The 14300-nt window shown below is 40.1% G+C and overlaps 1 protein-coding gene across 2 annotated transcripts; it reads left to right on the top strand.

Annotated features, from left to right (window-relative positions):
- Nucleotides 1-1487: 1487 nt before the first annotated feature.
- On the top strand, nt 1488-5192 carry LOC146386050 (uncharacterized). 2 transcript variants are annotated; one of them, XM_084930046.1, is made up of 4 exons: nt 1488-2120; nt 3461-3640; nt 3725-4875; nt 5106-5192. In XM_084930046.1, the coding sequence occupies exons 1-3, from the start codon at nt 1883-1885 to the stop codon at nt 4588-4590; spliced, it is 1284 nt and encodes a 427-aa protein (XP_084786172.1). In that variant the 5' UTR covers nt 1488-1882; the 3' UTR covers nt 4591-4875; nt 5106-5192. The 2 variants fall into 2 exon arrangements, with proteins under 2 accessions (XP_084786172.1, XP_084786171.1); XM_084930045.1 differs by having other exon boundaries at nt 1490-2120; nt 3461-4875.
- The last annotated feature ends 9108 nt before the right edge of the window (nt 5193-14300 follow it).

Here is a 14300-nt window from a genome sequence, read left to right as displayed (position 1 = left end):
ATCACTGTGATTAACACTAAAGGAAAACACATTTTTAAAACATCATTCAACTAGACATGAGCTAATCTTTGATTGTTTAGCATAGTATAAAAGAGTGGTGAATTTGATCAAATCTTGCAGATATATTGCTGTATTTATTTACAAATGTAAACCAATTTTGAACGATCATTGCAAAAAACATGAATTTCTGTATACATTCTAAGTTCTGTAATCTGTATACTATCTGTAAAAAGAGTATCGACCAATGTATCAGTATCTAAATTTTTAACTCCTTTTTATCAGTATCACCCTAAAGTTTTCAGTATTAGTCAGGTCCTAAAAATACTAAGAGAGCAAAATATGTGTATATAGCAAATCTAATTTAAGAAAAGGGATCACATACACAAAAATGCTGCCCATACAGCTAACAAATAAAAACAATCCACATTATGTTCTTTAAAAAAATATATCATATTGGGAAACATATAACTCTACTGATTAAGAGCCATGTCACTATGATAGACCTATATCAGGCCAATGATACTGATCAACTGATCCATCAATCGGGCTCTGGTACATGTCAGCTGAGAGCTGGAAGATTAATTTGAGATGCAGCTCAGCACTGTTTTTTTTTTTATAGGCCAGCTGATTGTAGGCCTGTGAGTTTTAAATGACTACAAATTTAATTTATTGTAATGACGGTGGTTATCCAAATAATAAGCTAAAACATTCCTATGAATTGTAGCTCAATTATGCATGCACACGCACATTAGCTAGCTCCGTCTTATTTTACTATCAGGCTAACCAATGGCGGTGACAATATCTTAGCCAAACTAATAACCTTAACACACATGAAAAATAAGAAGGCAATATTGTACACGTATAGTTGTAAAACCTCTTACCTCAATGTGTTTTTTTAAGTTTAGACGCTGAAGTCTTGTAAGCTGAAATGACTGTAGAGGTCAAACAAAGTTTGCACTGCATCTGGACGCTGTCTCCTTTTCTCCCTCTGTACATGAAAAATTCCTCCAGGTATGGCCACGGGCACGCGTCCTCCGTCTTTTCTACATCGTTTTCATGGTTGACAGTGTTGTCCTCTGTCTCCATTTTGGCTTCTTTGTCTCGAAATCTTCCGTCTATAAAGTAGTTTGTACTCCACCATTTAGCACCTCTAGACACCTGTGCCTGCTGCTGCAGCGGAGTTTATTCTTTGCTTACGTCTTAAATTGGCACGTGTTAAGATATTCATTGTGTGTACTCATGTTGTACAGTGTTTAACTGGATTATGGTTACTGTGGTTTAACAGAGACAGTATTTTAGTTGTCACCACAAGGAGGCACTGTTTCATTGTAAGATCACGGATGCTGCGTCATCACGCCCCTAAGAAGAAAAAAGTACACCACAACGAAAATGGCACCCATGAGGAAAGTTTTGCCGGGTGTTGATGTGGAATAAAGTTCCCAAAATATTAAGGACATTTTTGACTCCGTTGTCATTTTCCTTCAGTTGATCGCTGTCGATGCTGCAATACTCAACAGCGCGGTTGCGATTGCACGGCCTAATTGGCTGCAAAAATGCAGAGAAAGGTTTGAATATTAATTCAAATTGTGGGCGTACTCAGTAGCGACTTTTGATTTTATAAGTAGCGAAGTAGATTACATGGTGTAAGTTGTACTCAAGTATGAGTAAAATTACACACTTGAAGAATTACTCATAAAAGTACAAGTACCCAAAAAATCTACTTAATTACAGTAACATGAGTATTTGTAATTCATTACTTCCACCCCTGACTGTAAATGACCATAAATTAACTGTAAATTACACTGCTGTGAGCTCCATTCATATAGTTATATCACCTGCACATGTGTTGACAACCGTAACCATGGCCGCCGAGGGTATATAAATGCTGCACAAGGTTCCAAACGTCTGTTTACACTTGCTCGTGGACTTGTTTCGACCTGCTCCAACCTCAGCCTGTGGAAAGCTAAGTTTTGGAAAACACTTTACTGAAAGCGGATTTAACTTGAAAGCACAACAAGTACTTCATCTGTGGATTGTTTGTACTTGTTTTTGTTTTTCAAGTTTGAAGATGGCTCGCCGTGGACCCGGACTCCCCGACTGTCACCTGGACTTCGCTGCAGGTACGTTTGAAAATTTCTTTAAATGTAAATTACTGTAATAATTTAACAAGTTCCAGTGTGAATATCAAGTTTTAACGTGATCAAATATGTGTATTCCAAGATTGTTTCCCGTAAATTGTTTGTATGCTTTAAATTTTCCGGGAGAGGTGTAGAAATTATTAACGACTGGTGTATGAATATGAAAAAAAGGTGTTACTTTGATTTGAAGGCTTCAAATTTGACACTTTTCTTTAAAATGAAATGGTTAAAAATAGCTTAATGGACTAAAATTTGTAAAATAACCAAAAATCAGTTTCCGTGGTAACGGCATCTTCAAGATGTCATGGCGTCAGAACACGCAGGTGTAAACAGATCCAGGTCCCCTCCTAACATCCTTTTCTTCTCCGGATCAAAGACTTTATTGACATAAACTATATTTTTTCTCTGCTGCAAAACACAAAGATAAAAAAAATACAAATAAAATAATATCAAAAGAATATGAAAACAGTAGTGATAATGGCATTAAGACCTATCTTCTGTTACGGTAATGCTTTTAACCTTATTGGATAGCAGAGAGAGATATTGTACACAGGGATATTTACACAGGGATAGCATGTTTACCACAGATTAGATGTATCTGTCCTTATGGCAGATACAGTCCTTGTGCACATTTCTAAAAATGTGGATTCTGAGTTAAGAGTTTCTGTTTGTTTGTTTGTTTGTTTTTCACTTGACCATCATTTTCAGACATACCTGCAGAGCTTTGTGTGTGCAATTTTTACTCTTGCCAAGGAGGTTGTGTTTTTATTTTAAAAAAAAAATTTATATTTAGGACATGCGATTGGTACATGTGGTCTAAATGTTACATTATGGTTTGCATCCACATATTTAACTTATGAGCTTTTTTCAAAATGTGTGACATCGTGAATTGTAAATAAAACAGGAGAATGAGCTGCATGGTTAGTTATAAATTTACTGTAGTATATTTATATAATAAGTTACTCATGTCCGGCTATTTACAAATCAATACCTATTATCCATTACCTATTCCAACATAGTGGTTGCATAAAGGCTTACAAAGAACAAATAAAACAAATTGAATGTACACAAAATACAGTGTCATATATAGTGTCAATATAGTGTCACCTTAAAAGTACACAGAGTGAGCTGCCTTGGTGGAGGTTTGGTGGTCTTCTATTAAAAAACTTCACTTAAAGATTGAACAAGTAGAAGTGTCATTCAGTCTGACATAAAATGCTTTTCTCTCATCCTCTGCTCAAACTAACAGATGTAGGTCTGTTGCTTTAACACTGGGTGTCTATTACATTCCTAATGTTATTTTAAAAACTGTTTCCTCACAGGGCGTCTTGACTATGTGGTTGAACGCCCTGCAGAAGAAGGCCTTCCTGAAGTCATCAGGATCCTGGATGACACTGATACCCAGCGTATCAGCGAAGGTGAGTATGGTGAGTATATTCTTATCTCATCCTCCCCCTCTTCTGATGAAGAACAGGACACTGATACCCAGCGTATCAGCGAAGGTGAGTATGGTGAGTATTTTTTCCCTCTCTCACCCTCACCTTCTTCTCATGAAGCACCAGATGCTGATGACGGTGAACAGCAAGGTGAGTATGGTGAGTATTTTATCCCTCTCTCACCCTCACCCTCTTCTCATGAAGCACCAGATGCTGATGACGGTGAACAGCAAGGTGAGTACCCCCCCTACCTACCTGTAGACGATGACGAGGTGAGTGAACAGACTGACAATTCATCTGACTGGAACGACTCAGAAGAGTGGGGGGATTGGCTTAGCGATGACTCGGGGTATGACACCATGGATGAGAGAGATGATTCCCCTCTCATCCGGGAGCACCCTCCAGAGCCGTTTTGGCACGATTGGCAACATCCTATTGCTCCAGGTGCTGCCCCCATCGCCATGCCGCCTTTCGGCCAGGCCAACGCCCCACTCTTCCCTCGAGTTGTTGCCCCAGTTGGTGATCCGCCAGCTGCTCCTCCCTCAGCTGCTCCCTCTGCTGCTCCTTCCTCAGCTGCTCCCTCTGCTGCTCCTTCCTCAGCTGCTCCCTCTGCTGCTCCTTCCTCAGCTGCTCCCTCTCCTGCTCCTTTCTCTGCTGGTCTCTCTGCTGCTCCCTCTGCTGCTCCTTCCTCTGCTGCTCTCTCTGCTGCTCCTTCCTCTGCTACTCCCTCTGCTGCTCCTTCCTCAGCTGCTCCCTCTGCTGCTCCTTCCTCAGCTGCTCCCTCTGCTGCTCCTTCCTCAGCTGCTCTGTCATCTGCTTCCTCAGCTGATCTCTCTGCTGCTCCTTCCTCAGAAAAGAGAAGCAGAGAAGACATCTGCACCGAAGAGGTAAGTGCAAAGAGGTGCAAGGTAAGTGACCAGTTTGATGCCCCTTCAACATCCTCAGGTAGTTTTGGAGTCAGACGTTTCTGGGAGAGGCCTTTTACCCTTTCCCTTGATGACAGTGACTCTGATTAGTTTATGTTAGAACGTGTTTTTAAACTTTGCCTTTGTGTTTTTGTTTTTACAGATATAAGAACATCTGACTCGGACATGTGAAACGTATTGTTTTTTTCTTGATATGTGACATTAATATTAATATTACATTGTGACTGAAAGGTAGTTTTTTAGTTGTTATTACTTCCAGTTACGTCCAAGATGGAGCTAACACCCCACCCAGAAGACAGCCTTACCCCGACCAACCCGATGAGAAGGATGGATGACCAAGTGAAAAACGGGAGAGTGGTGCTGTGTTCCAACTATGTAAGTTATCACCTCACATTGACAACAAACTGTATTGAAGGCGAAATTCTTCCAATAGTTGGTATAAATCATCATCCTATGTCAGCAGCATTGTAGGTTTAGGTTTATTTATATTTTTCATGTGTATACGTTGGGTTTAAAATTGCTTTTTAACAACATACTGCAGCTACCAACAATGAAAATGCTGTTTTGTGTTAAAATGACGTCTTTCTTGTGTTATTGCTTTGCAGGGAAGCTGAGAGTGGACAGAGCTGCACAGAGGACCAAAGATCCACTCTCAGCACTTCATACCTGACTGGCCACAGCACCACCCCTCCTCACCCTGGGTGAGGAGGGTCCTGACCCCGCCTGCACAGAGGGAGTTGTGAACATGCACTTCTGTGTTGGTGGGTTTAGGATCCTCCTCACACACACACGGATGAAGACTGTCACTGGAAGATGTCTCCATTGCATCAGCAGGACGTAAGCATTTGTAAAATATTACAGTTTGTGATGTTTTATACATATTTTTATTGCATCATTTAAAACTATGAGATATAAAATAAACCAATTTTCATAACATTTTCTGTGTATTTAGTTGTTTTCTTAATAAGTTATTTGGAACATCAATGCAACCTGTCAGCTTTTTATTGAGGATTTAGAAAGTTGCTGGTGGCCCGAGTGTGTACAGTGGGGTGTTGTTTTTGTCACATGGTGAAAGTGACCTCATGGGGAGCAAAAAGAACAACTGAACAATTTGGGGATTCACAGACTTTCGTAATCGCTAAAAACAATTAATAAAAATTGTTCTGTGTGAACTAAAAGCTCAAATATAAACCATCCTGACACACTGACACAAATGATCTGCTGTTTATAAGCAGGACAGTGTTTTCATGAGCCTGGGTGAAGCTAATTTGCATGAGTTTAACCTCCTGGTCAAAAACTTGCATGACTCTGTTATCACTGTAACTTTCTTCTGTTTATTTATTCATTTTTGCTAATTGTAGTAGATTAATATGTTCACCAACTGGCCTGAATGTTTGAATGTTTGCAGTTTCAGGTCCTACTGATCAGTTTTAAGTATTGTAGAAAGTGAGCAGCAATTAAATCGAGTTCTGGGATGAAATGGGACAAAAGGGTAATGTGACAGCCACATTAGTTCCCTTCCCTCGTTTAACAATGTGTAAGCAAACTGCTTTAACCTGCAATTTACTGCATGTTGTTAGGCTGCATGGTACAACCACAGTCTGCTAACCACCCGTGGTGATCGAAGGTTTTGAGGTCTTGCTTGAGCTACTGATGAAGTTTTATCAAAGCTTGTTAAGTTTCCCAACCACATTTTATCCTGATGGTCCAAGGCTTACATCTTTATGCTCACAAACATACTTCTGTAATTAATCAGTGACCGATTTATTACTTTAAGTTACAGTGTGAGGGGCATTAATGAACATAAATCAGATTTAACTGGATTATGTGTTTAGGTCAAGAGACACAGACCTTCATCTTTAAGAGGCTCTTCTTGAATGTCTAATCACGATGTTTGCCATGCAAATACACTGGGCGGTTGTTTTTAACAGAATCATTTAATGATTCTGATGAAATGAAGTATTGTTTCAATGAGCTGTGGCACCATTCTTGCTTTAGCAGTGAAAGGAGTCAGGTAGGGCTCCATCAGGAAGAGGGCCCCAGAGGTCCTATGCCCCCGCCCACTTCCCTGGGGCTTGAACATCAGTGGATTTCCACTTAAGCAAAGCCTCATCAAGTTCCTGCAAACAGCTCTACACACACACTATCATGTACAGAGTGTGGATGCTGTGTCTAAGACCACGATCATTGTGTTTCTACCATCTGGTGCAAGCTTCATCTGTCTCACTGTGTTCTCCTAAAGGCCAAGACAGCAGGACAGTGAAATCAATCTCACTTATAGGTGCCAGAAATTAGTGGATATGAGATTAATGGTGGTAATCAGGTTATGCATTTGTTGTCTTCTCAGCAGGTGGGAAACATCTCTCTTTATTTGTTTATGTACATGTGTATCAGAAATCTATTTTCCTGTACAGCTCAGGTTTAAGGCACAATGTTGATCTAATCTAATGAAGATCAGTGCCTTTTTAGAGTCAGTGAAAATACTGACATTAGTGATGTTAACCCTTGACTAAGAGTTTCTTAGTCAAATGTTAATGGGAAACACATTTCCACACCACCATCTTCTAAGCTGTGATGCTACATGTGCAGCAGCAAACGTCCAATTAGTACCGATGAGAAGGTTGGAGGTTCGATCGCTGCCTGATCTGGTCTGTATCTCAAAGTATCCTTGGACACGATACTGAACCCCAAACTGCTCTTTCATGAGTCCATCAGAGTATGAATGTTAGATAGAAAGAACTTAGGTGCAGAAAAGTGCTTGTGTGAATGAGGTGTATAAAGTACTTTGAGTGCTTGAGTAGAAAAGTGTTATTTAAGAACAAGGATGTGCAAGAATTTGCTAGACACGCTCTTCTTTTTCCAAAACTAAAAATGTTATTTCAAATTTGGCAGCCTGTGTGTCAAAGAGACTGAAGAGTAACTAAAGGGCAAAGTCCAGGAATACAGCCAAACTCAGGAGATCAGTTAGGAGCACAACTGAGCAAAGGTGATTCAAAAAAATGGAGAGAATCTCTGCCATGCAGTGCCATGCTGAGCAGACTGGTTTACAGCCACAAGAGAGACTCAGCGTTCACAGATCATAAAATCTTCAGGGAGCAAAGCTCTCAGAGAAACTATAATGCAATCCACAGATAGAATACAGTCAATAAACTCCAAGTGAAATGTTAAACAGTGCATGGATAGCTTTTTGTTCTGCTTTTTCTTCGTATCCTTTTTCCCCCTTTCTAAAGTCTCTTCAGAGGCTTTGCAATTTGTCAAACAGCAGCTGGTAAAAAGGCTTTTGCAGTGAGGCAGGGAGCCTGTTCAAACCAGATTATGCTTGATTTGATGACTGCAGAGAACTTGGGGCTGACAGCTCAGATTAGGATCGGTTCTCCCTTGAAAAGGCATTAGTGTGTTCTGTCATGGCAGGATTTCTGTTCAATGTGCAGTTAGATTGAAATCAAAGGGCACCAAAGACACCCAAACCTGAGGGATCATTACGTGACACCCAAAGCATCTGAGCAGTCTTATTCCTTCATCTGTACCAAATTACTCAGATTCACAGACGTCGTGCACAGCAGACCTGCAATACAACAATGAATAACAGGAGTTACGCCTGCGTTTGACAGGTCAAAATGTCACAGGGAGCAGTTCAGTTAAGTTTCATTCCCCTCCAGAAATCACTTCATGCATGATTATCAGGAACCTTTGAGTAATGACAGCACTTAAATGAGTGTTTCCTTACCATAATCCACTTTGTCACCAAGTTTTAGGATGAGAACGGTTTTTTTCTACTTCTATTATTTTTTTTATATCGTTGTTATTATTTCTGTTGTAATTTGTGTTTGTTTTTTGTTTGTTCAGTTTTTCAGCCTTGTTGCATTTTTTTCTATTTCTGTTGTGTTTTATTCAACTTCTGTTACATTTTGCAGGATTTTGCAGCTTTTTCTATTGATGGGTGTTTTCTTCAGGGACACCATATTATCATTATCTTTAAAACTGCATTTGAAACTTAATGCTGCGTTTTTACTTTCTGCAGTTGAAGTTATCTAAAGAAACTGTGTGTGGGTGCAGCTGAAAAAACGTCTTTTGGTAAATAACACAGAAATTCTGAAATCCTCTACTGCTTATATCAAACAGAATAAAAGAAACCAAAGCTAAACTCTAAAAGATTATTTATTTCAGCTTGTTTACAGTTATCCACACCTCACAGCTTTTTATGGGTTGATAGTTTTCCTGATCCAATCTGCATACTCAGGATCACAGAGGTCCATGAAGGCAGCCGGTGCTCTGCATACAAAGTCCGGATCTCCCACAAAAGAAGAGATCAAATGTAACATTAGTGCATTCCATAGATTATCAGCCAACAGCCTTGAAGACACACTTAGCCTCTTTTAGTTTTCAGCCTAGAACGAGGACCCACCAGCAGGTTTCTGTCAGAAGACCTCAGTGACCTGCACCTTATAGATGGAAGCAAATGAAGTTTGATCTCAGCTTCATGCTCTTGTTCTGCTCGTGCTCTGATTTGAATTACATGTTCTACACACTTCACTGTATCTCACTGTCAGTTTGTCAATTTGTGACATTAATTCAGAGGAATATGGTGTAAACCAATGATTTATAAACCTAAAACAGCTCATGATCACTAACCAATGCTAACTTTGAGAAGCAATGCAGAACATATTGTGCCCTCTGTGTGGCTAATGGCGCTCTTAAGAGTTGAAGAGCAAAACAAAAGAAAAAAAAACCTCACTCACGAGTCTGCGACTGCGTGCTGACAGAGAGCGAGTGGGTTACCTCTGTGTGACTTCAAGCTGCAGAGGGTAAGGCTCTGACTGTGGTCTGCATATATGTGCCGAGCAGCAATTCAGAATACCCACCGTGCACAGTTTCTGTGAGGTTTGGCATAACTCGATGCATTGAATCATTTTCATATTATACAGACAGAATTATGCAGTAAGAACCAGCAGTTAAATATAGAAACTGTTGTTGAATACTCACTGATACACAGAGGCAAGAGAAGAGGCAGCAGACACAGTGTTCCTGCCATTCACCCTCTAACAACTGCCTTTCTGTCTGAATGGTGACCATTGTATAGTCACCAGTGTCATTATGAAGCCTTATCATGCTGCATGAAAAGCTGCAATACTCCACATATTTATGCAAAGTTACTCATCAGCAGTTTTTGCTTTTGCCTTTCATAAAGTGCTGGGAGGGAAATGAAGCTGAGAAATGAAACTTTGAGTATTGTGTAAACCGTCGATTTATTATAGAAGATCTACAGTATGAACTGACCATAAATGTACTTTGGTCAAGACCTGAATCAAGTTTCATCCAAAGGCTTGTGGCTCAAATTTGAGCAGGGCCTGACAGCTTCAGTAGAAAGACGCTGAGGGTCCTGTCACTGTTGTTGATGTCTCTGTCCTGAAAGATCACAGACTGCCCTGTGATTTGTGGTGTTTCTTGTGGACTCGTAAAAGGATTTATTTATATGATATAGTCTTCACAGATGTCAGGTCTCAGGCCAGCTTGAAAGAATTGTGTTTCATCATATAATTACAGTTCCTGATAGTTGGACCAATCACAGCCAAATGAAGTGAAGCTGTTCTGGTGATGGCCCAACACCATCATCTGTACTTCAGCAAACTGTCTCTGTTCTCTGCACATAAACTAAAAATATGACTATATTATCATGAAAACGTACTAAAGGAATTAATAGTGCCCTTTGTCTCCATGTGACTATAATCTTATTAAACTATATTATTATATTATTTCAATTTCATTTTTATTTATACAGAAAACAAATCACAACAACAGTCGTCTCAAGGCGCTTTGTATTGTAAGGTAGACCATGCAAAATACATACAGAGAAAAACCCAATAACCACATGACTCTTTGTGAGCAAACACTTTGGCGACAGTGGGAAGGAAAAACTCCTTTTTAACGGAAAGAAACCTCCAGCAGAACCAGGCTCAGGGACACTATCTCTACGTAAAAGTAGGGATAGTGTCTGTCTCCTGAATCCAAAGAGGAAGCTGGTTCACTAGAACAGGGCCCTGAAAACCGACGGCTCGCCCTCCCATTCCACTTTTAAATTCTCTTTTAATACAACAAGTAAGCCTGCAGTGTGAGAGTGAAGTGCTCTAATAGGGTGATATGGTACTACAAGGTCTTTAAGATCAGATGGGGCCTGATTATTTAAGACCTTGTATGTGAGGAGCAGGATTTTGAATTTGATTCTAAGCCAATGAAGAGAAGTCAATATAGGAGAAATATGCTCTCTCTTTCTACTCCCTGTCAGTACTCTTGCTGCAGCATTTTGCATGAACTGAAGGCTTTTCAGGGAGTTTTTAGGACATCCTGATAATAATGAATTACAGTAGTGCAGCCTAGAAGTAATAGATATTAGAGATACTGCACAAATGGAAGAAAGCAGTCTTACATATTTGTTTAATATGTGAATTGAAGGACATATCCTGGTCTAAAATGACTCCAAGGTGTTACTGGAGGCCAAGGTAATGCCATCCAGAGTAAGAATCTGGTTAGATGCCATATTTCTAAGATTTTCAGGGCCGATTACAATTGCCTCAGTTTTAAAAGCAGGAATTAGAGGTCATCCGGGTCTTTATGGCTTTAAGACATTCATGTAGCTTAACTCATTGGTGTGTGTTATCTGGCTTAGCTAGGCTAAGCTAGAAAATTCCTAAAAATACAGTAAGTGAATACAAGAGAGTGTGCTTCGGATGAAGCAAGTGAAGATTAAACTATGAAATAAGAAGTTATCTATAAGTTTTTAATTATTTTGGCTCTCCAGATAAGCTACACAAAAACACAACCATGTGTTGGAACAGGAAGTGATAGGAAGTGAGAAAAAAGACCTTAGGACAGGTGAGATTGGTCAATGGTAGATGTTATGTATGAACCAAAATATATGGTGTGCTATACAAGCTATCGCCAGTAGCGGGCACTATGCCCAGTTATGTGTGTGTGTAACTTCTGTGTTATGTTAATAAAGAGAATAAGTGGAAATGTAAACAAGCTACCGTGTGTATCAGTCTGACTCTGTATAAGCCCTAATCAGTGTACTGACACTACAGGAGGAAATATAAGGCGAGGAATTACAAGCCTTATCCTGACGCGAGAGCATCCTGACGCGAAACATCTGCGCCTGGTTTGGGAACAGCACCAAGCAGGACAGACGAGATCTGCAAAGAGTGGTGCGCTCGGCCGAACGCATCATTCAATCAGAGCTCCCTGACCTGCTGTCCATCTACACCAAGCGGTGCAAGACCAAAGCTATGAAGATTATGATGGACCTCTCCCATCCCAACAATGGACTCTTCTCACTGTTGAGGTCTGGGAAGCGCTTCCGCTCCGTTAAGGCCAAAACAGAGAGAATGAGGAGGAGCTTCTTCCCCCAGGCCATTCGGGCCCTGAACCAGGTGTAGGACTGGACTCTCCCACACATCACATCACTATAAGACTGGACTCTCACACACATCACATCACCACATGTACTCTGGTTTTTCTTCATGCACACTTCCTATAATTTATAATCTCTTTCTGCTATTTGCACATTTTTACTGTAAATTTCTAAGTTAAATCTGTAAATTTTGTAATAACCTGTAAATTGTAAATACTGTAAAACCACTGTCATTTAATGGTCGGGCATTGCATTGCACAGCTACAAGCATTTCACCTCATGTCATACTGTGTATGGTTGTGTGTGTGACAAATAAAATTTGAATTTGATAACAATAGAGCTCTTTTTCTGAAATCATAAAAGGTAGTAAAAGTCAGCAAAACAGCAATTGTTGAAGCTGCTTCCTGTTTGAGGGAACTGGCCATTTAACCACTTTGACTGAGTGTGCTTTTAAATGACCTTTTTCAACAATAAAGCCCAGGAATGACACTGAATCAACATGAAATTCACATTTCTCACCTTTTAAATTGAGATATTTTTTTCTAGGAGACATTTGAGAAGGACTTGACAGGTATAAAACAACTGGGAGAAGTTAAGAATATTGTTGAAATAAAGAAAATGTGGATGATGAAGTCACAAAGGATGTCATTGACTAGGGCCTGAAAGACTCCTGGTGCGTTTGCTGAAAATGCTATTTTCAAATAACCGAAACGACCCATTTGGGTTTAAAAATTATACTGATTACTGGAAGGTGAAGGAGGACCAGTAAGCGAGTCAATGAAGCAGTCATAAGGACGATGAGGTGTGAGATAAAGAGCTAAACCTCCTCTCACTTTGGTTAAGGGTAAACAGCCTATTGCCCGCAGCATCAGCTAAATTCTTTGTCATAAACACTTTGCAATGAAATTTGGGTTTGGTTTCAGCATGGCTTCGGCCCATCTCAGAGCTCACCCTCACAGCAGGATAACCATGAAAGCAAATTTTGCACAGTCTGAAGAATAAGTTCTACTTTGTTGATGAAACACTAGGAAACACTGTTTGAGGAACCCTCTGTTCTTTTCTAACTCGCTGGTGAAAACTTCAGGTGGCCTTTCTAGAGGTACAAGCTCTCTGAGCTGTGCTGCTGCCTGCTGACCATGTCCATCGTTTTATGACCACAGTATCTTATAACGGATGTCAATCCAGCAGATTATCTTTGGCATGTGGTGGATCAGGAGATTTGCAACATGGATGCACAGCCGACAAACCTGAAGCAACTGTGTGATGCTATCATATCAATATGAAACTGTGAGGAATGTTTCCAGGTCTTTGTTGAATCTGTGCCACAAAGAATTAAGGCAGTTCTGAAGGTGAAAGAAGGTCCAAAACAGTACTGGCAAGGTGTAACTAATGAAGTGGACAGTGACTGTATTTAGTGTCTAGATGTTTTTTTCAGTATTTTATTCACTTAATAGCAGGACAGAACACCACATGACTGTGGCCTTGTGTTATACCCTCTCTGCTGCAGTGATGCTGCAGACAAACACAAACATCGTGATTAGACATTTAAGAAGAGCCTCTTAAAGATGAAGGTCTGTGTCTCTTGACCTAAACACGTAATCCTGTTAAATCTGATTTATGTTCATTAATGCTCCTCACACTGTAATTTAAAATTGGTCACTGATTAATTACAGAAGTACGTTTGTGAGCATAAAGCTGTAAGCCTTGGACCATCGGGATGAAATGTGGTTGGGAAACTTAACAAGCTTTGAAAAAACTTCATCAGTAGTTCGAACAAGACCTCAAAACCTTCGATCACCACGGGTGGTTAGCAGACTGTGGTTGTACCATGCAGCCTAACAACATGCAGTAAATTGCAGGTTAAAGTAGTCTGCTTACACATTGTTAAACGTGTACTGTACTTAAAACTGATCAGTGGGACCTGAAACTGCAAACATTCAGGCGAAAGTTACAGTGATAACAGAGTCATGCCAGTTTTTGACCAGGTGGTTAAACTCATGCAAATTAGCTTCACCCAGGCTCATGAAAAAATTGTCCTGCTTATAGACAGCAGATCATTTGTGTCAGTGTGTCAGGATGGTTCATATTTGTTGACACAGAACAATTTTTCTTCATTTTTTAAGGATTATAAAAGTCTGAATCCCCAAATTGTTCAGTTTGTCTTTTTGCTCCCTATGAGGATGAGGTCACTTTCACCATGTGAAAGGCCTAGTGGTACGGCCTGTCTACCCTTATTTGGATTACCGTAATGACGACAATATCAACGGCTCGCACAGCGTCGCTGCTTTCAGGAGCCATTGGAAGTTTTAAGGTTGCTCGAACCATTGAATACTTATGGTAAGCGAAAGGGCGTATGCTCCGTGGAAAACTCCATATCCCACAATTCATAGCACAC

The sequence above is a fragment of the Perissodus microlepis genome, chromosome 6 (genome assembly GCF_051167445.1).
Source record: "Perissodus microlepis isolate ML-2025 ecotype Zambia chromosome 6, ASM5116744v1, whole genome shotgun sequence".
Classification (NCBI taxonomy): domain Eukaryota; kingdom Metazoa; phylum Chordata; class Actinopteri; order Cichliformes; family Cichlidae; genus Perissodus; species Perissodus microlepis.
Note: the sequence above shows the minus strand (reverse complement) of the source record. Positions and strands in the feature narration are given on the sequence as shown.